This window comes from Zeus faber (assembly GCF_960531495.2).
Source record: "Zeus faber genome assembly, chromosome: 11".
Lineage (NCBI taxonomy): Eukaryota > Metazoa > Chordata > Actinopteri > Zeiformes > Zeidae > Zeus > Zeus faber.
In genome coordinates, this window is record NC_137205.1 from 14176051 (window position 1) to 14192382 (window position 16332).

General features: G+C 43.7%; 1 protein-coding gene across 1 annotated transcript; it reads right to left on the bottom strand.

The window, feature by feature from the left end:
• Nucleotides 1–2987: 2987 nt before the first annotated feature.
• On the bottom strand, nucleotides 2988–15634 carry tbc1d10b (TBC1 domain family, member 10b). Its single transcript, XM_080009817.1, has 9 exons — nucleotides 14797–15634; nucleotides 13385–13484; nucleotides 12469–12576; nucleotides 11528–11634; nucleotides 10365–10479; nucleotides 7614–7679; nucleotides 7315–7504; nucleotides 7062–7216; nucleotides 2988–4801 (listed from the first exon to the last, which is right to left on the bottom strand). Exons 1-9 carry the CDS (start codon nucleotides 15591–15593, stop codon nucleotides 3896–3898), a joined length of 2544 nt encoding a protein of 847 aa, XP_079865943.1. The 5' UTR covers nucleotides 15594–15634; the 3' UTR covers nucleotides 2988–3895.
• Between the last annotated feature and the right edge of the window lie 698 nt (nucleotides 15635–16332).

Genomic DNA, 16332 nt, shown 5'->3' on the forward strand with positions numbered 1-16332 from the left:
AGCCTCACGACCACCCTGCGATCTCTGACGACCCGGCTGAGATCCGGCACCACAGGTTGGGAATCACTGCTCCAAACAGCCATTAAAAACCCTCGTGTGACTCCAGGGCCATCTAGTGGAGTTGCCTAAGACACGTGCATAAAACATTTCCCATAAAACAGCATCGAGATAATCATTCGTAACCAAGGTCCTGCAACTCTCCGTAAGCAGACCATAATAGTACCTCACTGGTTTGATTGGTAGGACACTGATATTAAGTGGATTGAAAATACTCCCGTCTCTGGAAAATATATATTTGTGGGCCAGAATACAAGAAGGAGAGAATAGAAGTAGGACTGGTTATAAATGTTTGTTGTGGTTGATTTGTAAAAAAATAATAATAATAAAGTTTCCCAGAGGGATGAAGGGGTCTGCAAAAGAATTACAAAAAATAAAACATTAAAAAAAAAAGACGAATAGGGCAGCAACAACAAATAAATAAATACAAAGAAACACATTCATTTGATTCCCATAATGGCTGTATGCAATACACATTCTGCATGAAATTAACTCTTATCACCTCATTAGAAGACGATAACTAATAGTGTACACATTTTTCTTCAAATTGAGATTTGGCCAACACATTTCAACTCACATTGATATAGACCAATGCACAAAGCTGTAAATATATCAAAGAACAATAGAATTATGTCCATAATATAGACACTATGAACACTACCAATGGAGGGCGTCACATACTAAAGGGGCAGTGAATGGAGAGGGAAAGTCTGATGTAAGGACAGATTGCAGACAACAAGAGGTGATTTAATATATTATGGTTTATTACTCATCATCACAAATTCTATTATCATCATCAATTAAATACATCAGGTGTAGATCTTCTTCAGTTAAGGAATGAATTTCATTAGCCATGATTTTTTTTCTTTTCATCAGTCATGTTCATGTAAACTTAAAACACAAAAGAAAGAGTTGGGGCAAACAAAAAACAAAAACATCTTTTTTTTTTTTTTTTTTTTTTTAATTTTTGCATCCGTGGGGTTATTCTAAAAGCCCAGCGAGGCCGTTTTAAGCTGCAACGCCGTTACACGCTCGGACCATATGGGAGTCTACTCTTTCCATTTCATCCACAATATTGCAGAGTTGAGCACCAATTTCCACACTTTGAAATCATCGTCTAGCGAGGGAGTCGTGTGAAAAGGACTAAACTCATCGAGAGATTCGAAGACTGGAGCTTGCAGAAAACCCCGCTTGTGCGTGAACGCGCCGCCCGGGTCTGAGTGGTTGCGTTCTCCGGGAAGTGCTAACAGCTCCCGCTTCACGGCAACGACCTCTCTTGGGGGGCCGACCGCCCCGTGGCTGGTGACGTCAGCGGGCCTCTCCCGTCGCCCGCAGCCTTGGGACGCCGCCGGGGGTTTGCATAGATGTGTTCAGGGCGTTGTTGTCGCTAACTACGCTAGCCCGTGCCTCAAGAGTCAGGGAAGAGGAGGTGGGAGGGGGAGAAAACAATGACAGCAACGGCGGCACCCCCAAATAGGTGGGAGAAACGCTTATCCGCTGGGGACAGATTACAGCCGAGTCCACTTGAAATCCTGATCTACACGAAAACGAATTAACAGTACAGTCACTGTTAATGAGCATCAATGTTTTCTTCTTTATTTTTTTTTTCCTCTTTTCCCTACTATTAAAACAGTTTTACAGTAACTACTGTGGCACTGTTGCTCTCGTACTGATGGACTTAAAGTGCCGTTTAACGTATTTATGCATAAATAGGCTATATCATAGAACACTGAGTGTGAATAGATTAGGAAGTTAGTTCATAACTCATTATGACCGCAACGTCACGACTGGGCTAAAACGGAGAGGCTTTCGGATCCGCTCAGAGCACACGACTCAACCTTTTGTTCATCGTACAGCACACGCCGGAGCTTCTTCGCTCCACAACACTCAGGTCTACCATGTGTTTTGTTCCTTCTTTTCGCACGCCGGTGTGTTTAATACTGTGTTTCAGCTAATCAGACACCTGTGAACCCGAGGTGAGCCGAACGAACCTTGACGGTAAACTTGAAAACTGTATGGACATGCATTGAGTTTCATTGTGTAAGTGTGGAGGAGACATGGTGCAACTTAAAAATAACTAAGTAAAAATAAAAAACAAGTTAAATTAACAATACCTCATATAATCCTTTGACTATACTGTTTATAGTCGCCCATCATTCCAGTAAACCAGGTGTCTGTTATCCTTAAATAGAAAAATATCAGATTAAACAAAATAATAATTCATAATATAATATATTTGATTAAATTAACCACTTTGTACATAAATACATAAGAGCCCAAAGGTTAAAGAGGTTAATGCTACATTGGCACACCCATTCAAGTGGCTTCCTATCCTTCCTAAAGGCGCAGGTTGCTGAGGAACCTGTCCTCCAATAATAATAATAATAATAATAATAATAATAATACTACTACTTACTATATGACTACCAACAGGGAGTGGTCGACTAAGTGGTGCTTCACGACAGTGCAAACCCAATATTTCATTCTCAGAATATATTCAAGAATTACATTCTAATGGGGTCATCAACTAAAATAGTCACCCATATAACATTTGGCTAAATAAAAACATTATTTTGTTCATTAAAAGCAAAATAATAGTAATTTGACAGATGGACATTTGGTCTGTGTGACACATTCCATGTCACCGTAAATAGTATAGCCTTGTGTACACGACCAGTGTATCGTTACGCTATCTCTTCCACTACAATTGAAAATGAAAAGCCAAAAGGATTAAAAAATAAGAACTCATCAAAATAAAATAAAATAAAATACAAAATAAATTAAACTAGAAGGACAGCTTGAAAATGCTCCCCAAGTGTTGTCTTGTCAAGGAAAATATACACGTCAATTGAAACATTAAGAAACAGCCTGGAGAAAGCGATGCATGCCCCCCCCCCCCCCCCCTTCCCATTCCCTCCGTCTGTGCCTGATTGCAACACCTCCCCCACGGGACTTATTCCTAAAACACCACAGACAGCAGAGGGGAGGAGTTGGGTCTGAGGTGACACTAGGTGAGTGGGACAGCGAGAGGTCGATGGAGGGGAGTCTGGGAGGCAAGAGACGGGAAGATGGCGACAAGTGGTTCCACGTTTCACGACACTACAAGGGCAAACACTCACTCACAACATTTAATGCTACAATAAATATATATATATACTCCCTAACGCACAACATTATGAGCATTTTTCGGTTTTTAAGTTGCCTCCGTTTCAGAGGATTCTTCAAAAAAGATTCTCCCAACACCAACAGCGTCTCCAGGTTTCTCTATTTACATCACGCTATGGCACCCCTACTGTTTTCACCAAGTCCTCGGTTCCACACGGAATTCCTTCAAGTTCATGTCCTCCGCCTCTCCCTCTCTCTCCTTCCTTCAATCCCATTGGAGCCATGAGAAATAAAAACACTATTAAAAAAAACACACAAAAAAAAAACCCTAAAAACTAAAAACGACGAGAGCATGGTCTTCTGAGATGACCTAGAGACAGTAATCACAGTGCAGTGCACTCAGGCTGCAAAAAAAACAAAAACAAAACAAAAAACCTGTCCCTCCACACGCAAATAGTTCACCAAACAAAAGAAGCATTGGCAGAGGGGGAATAATAACCATCCCCCTCCTCCATTGCCCCAGGTGCTTTTTAAAACCACCATCCAGTTGTCTCCGTCGTAATCCCAGGACTATATTGAGTGTTTGCTGTGACACCACTCTCCTCTATTATTATTATTTTTAGCTCACCCCTTCTTCTTCTGGAGTTCTTTTGTTCTTCTGTCCGCCTTCACCCGCCCCCCCCCCCGCCTCTCTTCTGTAGCCTGGCGGTGGGGGTCGGGGGTCGGGGGGTAACTAGGTTGAATCTTTTGCTGCGGTGGCTCCGTTTCTATCCGCGGCCTCTGCACCCGCCTTGTCCTTTTTCTTCGCCCCCTTCTTCTTCTCCTTCTCCCTCCTCAGCCTCTCCTTCTCCGCCTTCTCCTTCTCTTTCTTCTCCTTCAGCTTCTGCCGCTCCTCCTCTTTTTCCTTCTTCTTGTCTTCTTTGCTCTTCTTCTTGGCTCTCCCCTCTCCTTCCTCCGTGCCCCCGCTTGTCTTCACGGCCGCCGCCTCCCTCTTCACCTCGGGGAAGGGGGGCAGGGGTGTGTTGTTGGCCAGGGGTGAGGGGAGGATGGGAGTGATCTGCTCCGAGACGATCTCGGGGGAGGGCATCAGGGTGTTTGGGGGGGTCTTCCGCATGGGGGCTGAGCCAGGGTGCTGCGCCGGGGGGGCCTTCGGTGCCAGGGGAGGTCTCGCCGCCGCGAGGCCTTCCGACGTCCCGGCGAGGGGGCTCTGGACGTGGGGTGCCGGTGCCTTGGGACCCCCCCCAGGGAGAGGAGGCTTGTGGGCGGGGCCTCGGCTGGGGCTCGCAGAAGCCAGCGGGTGCGGCTGGGGGGAGGGGCCCTCAGATCCCGAGGGCCCCGAAAAGGAGCCCTTCTTGGCCTGGGAATGGAAAGGCGCCTTGGACTTGCGGAAGCCCGGGAGCGAGAGCAGGCTGGAGGAGGTGCGCAGGGGCCCCGGGGGTGGCACCGAGCTGCCAAGGAAGGAGAAGCTGCCCCCCGAGCTGATGGAGGCCGCGCGACGCTTGTACTCGTGGATCGCCCGCGTGCCGTGAAACCGGCGGCCGGGCTGATGCATTAGCTCCCCCCGGGACTCCCTCCACTTCCTCACCTGGATGCTGCACTCCCTCTCGATCAGGGCTTCCGTCACCGGGAGGATGATGATCTGCACCATCACACGACGAGAGGAAACAGACACAGAAGTGAACAAAACGCTTCTAGACGCTACAAGTACCAGGTGACTCAGAGCGTGGGGCAGTGAGTAACAACAGCAGCAGATTTTTGACTTTTCCATTTATAAAGCTTCTCAGGCTATTTAAACGTCGTCTCACATGAACAGCTGGACAGACCCTAGTGTCACTAAGAGGTTTAGGATTCAAATACACAGCAAATACCGCAAAAAATTAAGCATTTTATGCAAACAGCTTTACTTCCACAGATGCAGTTCACTCCACTTGGCTCGTGACTCATTTGCATATTGCTTAAGTCAGGCATTTTGGGTTGATTCATGTTGTGTTCACACATTAACCACAGAGTTAAATAATAAATTTAACATGCTGTGGAGTTGTGGAGCTCGCCTGCTTGATTTTCTGTTTGTTCTATTAATGGTAACACAGTCACACATAAAAGAATCACATAAAAGTAGAGTAGTCAGCTAGGGATATCAATGATACCAGAAATACTTCAGCAAACAATCCTTAATTCAAGAATCTAGTATGATCATTAAGAAAAAGATAATAAAAAAAAAATAATTGCCTTCAAGTACTTAACAGGTTGAAATATTGAAAATAAATTACGCAATATAGGAAACAACTATTAACATCTTCATGAGCTTTAATATGATGTATTGTATATACAGACGTGGACAAATTTGGTTGTACCCTTACAGCTCGAAACAAAAGCAAAACAACAAACAACAAACAAACAAAAGCAATTTTCTCATGTATACCTGCATGCCTTTGATATGTCAGAGTAAAGCAAAGAAACCGTGAAAAGAGATAAATTATTGTTTAAGAGATCAATTATATTCTAAAATGGCATGGACAAATTTGTTGGTACCCTTTAGAAAAGATTATAAATAATTGGATTATAGTTATATTTCAAACTAACTGTATTCTTTAACTGGTATCACACATGTCTTCAATCTTATAATCAGACATTCAGCCTTTTTAAATGGAGAAAAGTAGTCACTTCACTGTTTCGTATCATTGTGTGAACCACACTGAACATGGACCAGAGAAAGCAAAGCACAGTTGCAAATATTATGAAGAAGTTTAAGGTCCATGGGACTGAAGCCACCTGCCTGAACGCGGCCACAAGAGGAAAATCGACCCCAGATTGAACAGAAGGATAGTGCCAATGGTAGAAAAAGAGCCAAGGACAACTTCCAAAGAGGTACAAGCTGAACTCCAATGTCAATGTACATCAGCGTCTGATATACCATTCGTCACTTTTTGAGTGACAGTGGGCTCCTTGGAATAAGACCAAGGAGGACTCCACTTTTGCAAGAAAAACATAAAAAAGCCAGACTGGAATTTGCTAAAATGCATATTGACAGGCCACAATGCTTCTGGGAGAATGTCCTTTGGACAGATGAGTCAAAACCAGAGCTTTTTGGCAAGTCACATCAGCTTTATGTTTACAGGCGAAAAAATGAAGCTTTCAAAGAAAAGAACACCAAACCTACTGTAAAACATGGAGGAGGCTCGGTTATGTTGTGGGGCTGCTTTGCTGCGTCTGGCACCGGGTGCCTTGAATCTGAGCAGGGCACAAAGAAATCTCAAGACTATCAAGGAATTCTTGAGCTTAACGTACTGCCCAGTGTCAGAAAGCTCAGTCTCATTCATTCGGAGGTCTTGGGTCCTCCAACAGGATAATGACCCAAAACACACAGCTAAAAGCACCCAAGAATGGATAAGAACAAAACATTGGACTATTCTGAAGTGGCCTTCTATAAGCCCTGATCTGAATCCTATCGAACATCTGTGGAAAGAGCTGAAACATGCAGTCTGGAGAAGCTACCCTTCAAACCTGAGACAGCTGGAGCAGTTTGCTCAGGAAGAGTAGGCTAAACTACCTGTTGAGAGGTGCAGAAGTCTCATTGAGAGCTCCAGATATCGCTTGATTGCAGTGATTGCCTCTAAAGGTTGTTCAACTAAGTATTAGGTTAAGGGTCCCATCATTTTGTCCAGGCCATTTTAGAGTATAATTGATCTCTTTAGCGATAATTTATCTCTTTTCACAGTTTCTTTGCTTTACTCTATGACATACCAAAGACATGCAGGTATACATGAGAAAATTCCTTTTAATTTCCTCACTTGTCAGGAGGAATGAAGCATTGTTTCAATGAGCTGTAAGGGTACCAACACATTTGTCCACTTCTGTATCTTTCAAATGATTAAAGAACTGTTGGTGTTCCAACTCACCTCCTGTACTATCACTTCCTCTCTGATCATGTCAGGGGAGATGTTGCGTAGACGCTCCATTGTCTCGTACATGCCCTGTAGCTCCCGCAGCTTGTCCACGGAGCCCAGCATCTGCTTCAGCAGCACCAGACCTACACGGAAGACGATCTTCACCCCTGCAGACGCAGCACCACACACGTTAGACACGAGCACGAGCCAGGACCACCTGGTACCTGATCTGCGTGTGTTCTGCTGTGTGTGTTGAGAGTGGTACCTTCGCAGAAGAACATGTCCCACACACGCAGCACGCAGGCCCACGGCAGCGTGCGCGAGAAGATGCACATGAACCACTCTGTCATATAGAGGATTGGGTCGATCTTGAACTTCTTGAGATGGCGGTAGGCCATTGGACATGTGCGGCGCAGCAGCGAGAAGAAGATCTCGCCGTCCAACTGGATCGCTTCCTGAGGAAAGGAATCATTCAATCAATCCACAATAAAAAAAATTAAGGCATGTCCATGAGGCCGTAGAAAGATGAAGTCATCTAAATGTGGACGGAGCTCTTTTACTCACCAGGCCGGCGCTGTAGTATCCTGGAAGGTACTTCTCACAGATCTGGACCAGGCACCAGAAGGCTTGCTGTTTAACCCAAACATGTGGTATTAAAACTACTGTCTGTGGCACCCTTTCGATAAAATCTTTCTTTCAGAGGCTTTTTTCAAGTTTCAAGTTTATACTTAACCCTAACTGAAGTCTAATATAAGTTGACAGTCAGACATTTTAAATACCTGATGATTAGGCCTGTCGCGGTAGTTACTATATTGACTTATTGTGCGATATATGAACATGACCTCGACCAATTTTCTGTCCTCGATAATTGCCCGTTATGTTTACATGTGTGTTTGTTTACATAAGAATGTCATGAACATTTTAGCCAACATGATGCCAGAATAAAAAGCAGGGTTTACCCTACCATAATAAAAATATAAATAAAGTAAATAAATACAAAAAAGTGCCAGATAAATTATCTCATGTAGCTGAAATGTTGTACGTTTCAAAGTTAATAAAAATATGTTATGGAAAGAATTGTGCGTCACAATTCCCAAATGCATATAATGCAAGAAATACAAATGGGAAAAGATCAGTAAATACTATAATCTACAAATCTGTATTAAGGTTTAAAAAATAAAAATCTGGGACAAATGTATTTCTAAATCCACAAATAAGTAATGTATTAATTACGTTGTGTAAACCATTTCACAAATGAATGTAACTGAGCCGAATGAACAGAAAAACATTATGCTGAGAAATGTTCTGCTGTCCTTTCTGGTCGTGCTGCTTCTGTCCTCTCATCTGCTCTTTGTGTCGGAGTTTCACCGTGGGCACGCACGCACGCACGCACGCACGCACGCACGAGTACCACAATAGTGTAACAGGGAGTCTCCGTGGCATTTGAGTAACTGCAGCTATATTACCCCATCAGTTATTCACACCGTAGCCATCTCGTAACGAGGATAATCATATTGTATGAAAGGCTACTTCGGCTACTTATATATACACAAATTTATCTCAATAGGATATTCCTCCTGAAATGCATAATCTTGTAAAGTTACCGAAAATGTTTACCAACTAGAGATGCACCGATTGCAATTTTCTTGGCCGATTCTGATTTCTGATTTTTAAAAGTCTTACCTGCCGAATCCAATTTTGGCCGATTCCGGTTTTCGTTCAATTGTGTGTTCATAATAAAACATTAACTGTTAAATAACTTTTACATTATCGTCCGATCTTTTTGAGTTTATATCTGTGATTGGAGAAATCGAATTTTCTTATCATTTGGTCTCAGGGGTATATCTGTTGTACGTCAATGAAAAATAAACCTCGTAATCTGTTCACGCTCAGGTGATGGACTACAGCTGCAATTTTCAGTTACCAAAATCTGTAAGATTGCTGATTTTGACACTGTGTTTAAAATTGTTCAATATTCACTATGGAACAATAATAGAACATGAAACCGTCCCTGAGTTCCAATAAATTTCAACATGGAACGGTCACTGAGTTCCAATAAAACAGAATTTTGGACCTGTCACCAAGTATAATGCAACCTGTAACTCTCAGTCAGTTTTAGTAGGATACAACATATGTATATGGGAATGGCCAGTTCAAACTTAAAATTAAAGTGTCTTTCAGTTTTAAGTGCAAATATACCATTATATTATATGTCTATGTTACTTGCCATTCCAAAATAAATTGCTATCATCGCAAAAAAAAAAAAAAAAAAAAAAAAAAAAAAAAAAAAGGAATAATAAATGGCCAACTCTTCTCACTCTTGTTCCCTGGAAGTCCCCCTTCGCTCATTGTGCATTAAACCAACCGAATCAAATCGAATGACTTGTTTTACTGGATGATTTGTCAAAAACAAAGTCTCAAAAAAGAATCGAACCTTTCATCACAAGCGGCGCTCCGCTGCGACAACGATAAAAACATAGAATGCAAAATTTAGAATATTGTCAGGCAATAGTTGAATTATGATGAATGAATGAATTATTTATCTAATCATTTTTGTTGACCTTGAGGTAACTCCAAACGGCCAACATTTTCTTTCGTGATGTGTCCTTGAGCAAGACACTTAAGCCTCTAACTGCTCCCCGGGAGCGGCTGTATGGCAGCCCACTGCTCCTAGATACATCAGTTACTAAGATGGGTAAAATGCAGAGAAATGCATTTCCTTGCCTCAGTACTCTGTGCAATAACAATTAGTTGAATCTAATGTACGTTCTTGTTTTCTATTGACTGATTTTTTTTGCGTAGTTTCAGCTGGCATTTCGTACCTGCATATTTTGACCAAGAATTGAGTTGATTGGTACACAAAATGCGTGCACAGGTTGGCAGGTCTGACACACACACACACACACACACACACACACACACACACACACACACACACACACACACACACACACACACACACACACGTAATTCGAGCCGGAGAGTTCATTTTATTTATTGTTTTGGTTGTGTGTTTTTTTTTAATTTGTTTAATTAATTTAGGATATTTTCATATCTCTGTCACATAACAATGTCCAAACATTCTTAAGAATTAAAAGTTAATTGCTATTTGAAAGGGTTATACTTGCGTTATTATGCTATTATATGTTATATCAGTGGCATAAATGGTCTTAAAATGACTATAATATAATTTATCGCAATTATTTCTGGGACAATATGACGTCCAACAAAAGTAGTTATCATGACAGGCCTACTGATGATCTCTTTCTGGATCAAATGGATCCTTGACACCTCCCCCCCCGACGTCCCCCTTACCTCTGCAGGCATGTGCATGAGCAGCACTGCAGCCACTGGTGCCTGGGCCTGACAGTAGCCTTCATCAGGCCGGTAGATGGTGTAGGCCTTCAGAATGCGGTACAGATCCTGCTGCCTGCACACACAGTCATGCAAACAAAATTAATTGTCTAATACGCCTTAACATTTTCTGGAATTTTGGGTTTTGAAATATCTATTGTTATTAACTCGCTAATATATGGAATACCACAACGAAATAAACAGAAGTTCTGGAACAAATAAGCAAGAACATATAAGACTATATACTGTACAGGTACTCCTCACTTAATGACCGAGTTTCGTTCCTAGGACCAGGTCGTTGAGCGAATTGGTCAATAAGTGAGGACCCTTGTTATTTCACAGTAAGGGGGCGTGGTGATTGCGAACACTAGTGTAGTGAATACTGACAGGCTGAGGGAACGAGACTGAGAATGGTTATGCGTGATGAGGTGCTTGACGCTGTGACTCCGCGCACGCAGCATGCATGCCGCGGTATTGTAGTCAGCGCACAATACAGGCTGGTCAGAGAGCTGGTCACAAGTCTGAACAGTCGTTAAACAGGTAGGTCGTTAAGTGTGGAGTACCTGTGTGTGTGTGTGTGGGTGTGTGTGTGTGTGTGTATATATATATATATATATATATATATAATATAAATAAAAGACATATTTGGATACATAAATGCCCAAGTTCAAAGAAAAAAGAATTATTGATTTATTAATTGAAACACATCACCCCTAAGGGTCACTGAACACTGGATACTCAAGGCCTTTCTCAATCTGCGTTCTTGTCTGTACTTGTGTTCTTGTGGACTTGTGAAACGTCATCAGTCGCAGCCCAAGAACTGTTCCAATTCAAAGTCCGCATCAAGCCAAGTCCAGTCCAAATGCCCGGATGGGGACTGGCTCCGCCCATTTTTATCAAGGATGCATCGGTGGTGACTTGTGTGGACTTGGGACAGACAAGTATCCCAGAATGCAGTTTGCACCAAGCGGTGGTAATGGCAATGGCAGAGAGGAGTCTGTACTCCCGAGTCGAACTTGCCAAGTCTGAACTACCAAGTTCGCAAGTCCGGACTTCGCGTACTTGGTATTGAGAAACGACCTCAGTGTATAGAACTGTATAAATGTTTGGCCAGCCAAATATACCCATGTCCACCGCGGGCAGCAAACATCTCGTGGAAGGGGAACTGCCTGTGGAGATCCTTCTCTATGATGTCGAGCCATTTGGCCTCTCCTGGCTCCCTCTCCAGCTCCTGCAGCAAGGCAGAAACAGGAGGACAGGGTTCATATGACTTCTCGATAAACGGGTAATTGAAAAACAACAACTAAGTACGCCTGAACACTGAAATATTTGAAAAACCTTTTAAAATTGTATTTTATTTTTTTTATACATACACAACTACAGTATATTGGTCTCAAACTCAAATGACCTGGGACACATTGGCCAGGTTCTGTTCTTCTAGGGGGGGGCCACGGTTCTTTTACACCACACATTAGTGAATTGTCTGATTGTCTGATGTCTGATTGTCTAATTCATCTGTTAAACCTAGTCTCACCTAATCACAAAAAAAGGTAAATTATATTTTATTCAGTTTTATATTGTGAAAACATTAATCTCAATTTGTGTGAATTAATTAAGCATTGAGTGATTTTAAAGTTAATTTGTGGGTCAGTTTTAACAATATATTATAAACATGCAGATAGTTGAAAAAACAGATGTTAGATAGCGAAACGAGAGCAGGACAGAAAGTTGTAGCACAAACACCTGAGGCTGAGGCCGAGCCCAGGCCAGACCTCCGTGCCTCGCTAGACATGGAGCCCAGCCGGGCTGGATTACAGCCCCTGGTAAGAGGCTTACAGCACATTGGCTCTGCGCCTGTGCCCGTTTGGCCCCCCGTGGCTTTAATTGCCTGGCTAAGTGACTGCTCTCCTGTCCCCTGAACTTTGTGATTGACCCGTCACAGCTAGCTTGCGAGCGGCCTACCTTTATAAACGTCATCCTAAATTAATGCTTTGATGAAGGAAACGGTCCCTTCTGCACGGCCTGACTATACACATTATTGCGAGGGTGTTGTTAACACTAATACCTCAAACTTCCCAGGGTTGGCCTCCAGGAGCTCTGTGCTGTTGGACAGCAGCTGCCAGGCTTTGGACCTGAGTGATGAGGGAATGCCCTTCCTGCAGCGCAGCTTCACCTGGAAAACACAAGCATGCACAACGCATTTGTCTTAGTCACACTGCGAGGTAGGCTTGGGCCGATATTAGATCATATCGAATATTGCGATTTTTGCTACCATATGCGATATCGCGCAGAGTGCACGGACAAAGCTTATTCACTTGCATACACAAAGAGGATGTGTGGACGTATGTGCACAACACCGAGGGAGCAAATGGAGGATTTGGACATGGTGGCACGCATCGTGCGGATGGTCGGGTGATTAATTTGTTGCTCCAAGTTACTACTTGCATTACTAAAATGATATAAAAAGGTTTTTTGAATAATTGTTATACAGAGCTGCCAAGTCTCACGCTTTGACCGTGATATTCATGCTTATCAACCACCTCACACGCCACACCTCGGATTTTTCACGCTGAGAATCCCAAAATAGGTCAAATTCCCTTTTTAATTTTTTTTTTATTTTACGTATATATTTCCTCACATGGGCATGGTTGGTGCCTGTCACTGTTTGCGGGGTGAACGGGAGATCCTTTTTGCTCGCACGTTACGCGAATGCCCACACACAACTTCCTAGTTGGAGTGGCATAAAGCGATCCGTTCTCCACAATTCGGCATAAAGGTTTACCGTTTCTCCAAAGAAAACAAATACAGATTGTTTTTATTGTTGATGTTTTTATTGTAGATGTATTTATTGTAATTGAAGGAAACCAACAAGGTGCCGTGCATAATGGGTACACCCCACCACCACACCACCACACCTGCGCACGTCAACACAAATACTAAATAAAAACCCAACGACACATTAAACTGTGTGATTCAAATACCTTCTGGAAGCGGTGCTTGACCCACTTGTCCCAGTTGAAGAACATATCGATCCATTTCATCTCCCTCTGTCTGGCCACCTCAACTCGAACTTCCTTTTCACTGAAAGGAATTGGGGATTGAGTCATTAGTGGAACTGGATGAGGTTTGCTTTCCATTTCAGATATACCTGATGATGATCTACACATCCTTGAGGGTATTTATTTAATGTGATAATATGGTTTGATCCTTCAGTTTGCTAGTAATAGAAGATAGTTTTAATCAAGTCAGATTTCGAGGGATACATACCCTTTCATCAAAACGTTACTTGAATTGAGACTAGCCACCACGTAGTGACTGGTCCAAACCCACAACGCCTCCAGTTCACCAAGCCTCTTGTGCAACAGGCCAAACTTTTCACAACCAATACCCTTCTAAAAAGGCGTCAGTTCTGCAACTAGCTTTTCAACTTGAAATCGTAGCTATGCATGACCCTATAGCGCTGCTTGTATTTGTAGTTTGAAGTTTAAAACAAAGTCTCTGAAAAGGTGGCTCACTGTGCCCTTTCCCGTTAGTTGCGGACAGAGTTATGGATATCCCAAACTGACCAGCGATACACCCAGTACGGAGAGTGTCAAAAGGGGCTATATTTTCTACCACTGAAACCAACGTCATAATCCTTGCAAATGGCAGACCTTGTGATCAGCCCAGATATACTCAGTATGCTGACACCAGGACCCCATCAATAATGTACTACGGTGTAAATCCATAAATGTTTAATTATTCAACAGGTGAAGAGCAATTAGTCTGTCGGAGCACAGACACAAAAAAACATCAAAGAGGAAGTAAATGTGGAAGAAAAGAAGGAGGCATGGTAACAAGGGGATGGGCGAGCAAAGGGCGATATGAGGAAGAGGCGAGCGGTCAGTGCACACTGAGTCACATGAGCGCTCTCAGCACTATCTGAGTCAGACCAAGGACAGATCGAGGACAGACAGATATGTTTGGAGCAGAAGAGACAGGGTGGGTATGGGATGATAGAGGAGAGCACTTGGTTTGGGATGGTGGCACGCAATGCAAGTCAAATCACCTGGGGAAGCAAAGATAGCTGATTGTTTGGAAGATAAGATGCACAGGGAAGGCATGGATCATCACTAGAGGATTGTCATCTCTCTTTGTAAATTGAGACATCAACCACAATCCAATTCTGTCTCATGGTGCGAAGAAAAAGCGGTTTGCATGGAGCCACTCGGGGAAATAGACGGCGCCACACTTCACTCTCTATTAAGAGAACCCTGACAAAATGTGCCTTTATGTTTCCATAATACTGAGGAGGAACACTGTAACAGATACAGGAAACAAAGATTGTATTTGCAAGTTCCCATAATCAGACAATGATGAAATATGATCTATGCAGTGTTGTTTCGATACCTACCCAGACTCGCTGTACTGATTTCCACCCAAAAAGCCGTATTTGTCGGTGCGTCTGGAAGTCATGCCATTGATCTCGGAGTCTGAACCCACAGAGCTGCCGTCCTCTCCCAGACCAGACAGCGACTCCAGAGTCCCCGACATTAGGCTGGCCGACTCCAGGTAACTGAGGGTGTCGGGGGCCGGCCGGGGGCTGGGATAGGGGTTGGGTGGGGAGAAGGAAGAGGAGGCTGGCTCATAGATAACTGGGATCGAGGGGCTTGGCGGCTCGCCTCTGGAAGGTGTGTTGGGCAGCTCTGTGGGTTTCGGGGACGGAGTTTCAGGGTTCGGGGGTTGTTGCGGTGGCTGGGGAGGCTTGTCCACCTCCGAAGTGGCTTCTCCCGGTGTGGGGGTCGGGTCTGGGGGAGGGGGGGTGAGGTCTGAGGCAACTGTAGTCGGGGCTTGGCTTGTTACAGTCTGAGCATCATCTGTGACAGGATTAGGGTTGTGGGTGACATGGATGCTGGGGTAGAGATTAGGAGTGGGATTAAGATTGGGAGAGGGGGACGCCTGTTGCGTTTGAGCTGACTGCTTGGTTGGCGGATCGGGGCTCCCCTGTGAAGCATTCAAGGAGTCTGAAGTAGCCGGGACACCGCTCTCCTGACCAACTAACTGCAGCGGAGGAACGCCCACGTCTGAAGGCTGTGCATCTGGCAATCTGTCACTCTGTGGAACAGCAGTGTCTAGCGATGTGGTGCCTGAATCCCGGGCATTGACACCAACCACAGACGGTGAGGGGGGACCTGGAGGAGAGCCTCTCATTGTGGAGTTCTTAACCAGGGTTCCTTCTCCCACCGGTGGGGTTTCAGGAGTGGGGCCAATCATTGCTTTGGGGCGAATCATTGCTTTATCATGGTAGAGAGAGGATTTGGGAATGGGTTCATCCTTGGTGATCTTTGGGGCAGGGAGGACTGTAGGGGGTGGAGGGAGGGGTGGAGCTGCATGAGGATCACCTAATGCAGGAGGTGCTGGGGTTAAGGTGAAGATTTCGGCCATGGTTTCACTTTCTCCCCTAAACAGAAAAAAATAAAAGGAAAGACAGACATTTGTCTACATTGATACATATCTACATTAACATTCTCACAAATAAACCTTGCAGCTGTGAAATTTATAAAATAAATAAATAAAAAAAATCAGCTTAGTTTAGTGGGTAAGAATAAAATTTAATGACCTACCAAGCCATTTTATGTAAGCAAAATAAAAGATGGAAGAAGAGGGTGTCTAAAATGCAAATAGCTCCAGCTCTTTTCAAGGCAGTCTGCATTAAAGGCCATGTTCAGAGTGTTGACATCATCAGCGCTTCTTTGAGTAAGCTGGTTTGACAAAACCTGACAGCTGCGATCGAGTTCAACCTGGACGATGGAGGCGATTGTTAATTGTCTAAATTGACTCAAGAGTTTTCCCAACCTGGCTATGAGTATGTTCATATCAACAGGTAACTAACATACCAAAATGTATCCTCTCCTGTGTGGGTGGGTTTGACATATGAGCACAGATTTAT

Excerpts from the sequence above, each read along its gene's own strand:
- tbc1d10b (XM_080009817.1), bottom strand. The coding sequence starts at position 15,593 with ATGAGAGGCTCTCCTCCAGGTCCCCCCTCACCGTCTGTGGTTGGTGTC. Across the intron at positions 11,635-12,468 it reads CCAACCCTGGGAAGTTTGAG|GAGCTGGAGAGGGAGCCAGG; the intron begins GTATTAGTGTTA and ends GCCTTGCTGCAG. Across the intron at positions 7,217-7,314 it reads GGACATGTTCTTCTGCGAAG|GGGTGAAGATCGTCTTCCGT; the intron begins GTACCACTCTCA and ends CTGCGTCTGCAG.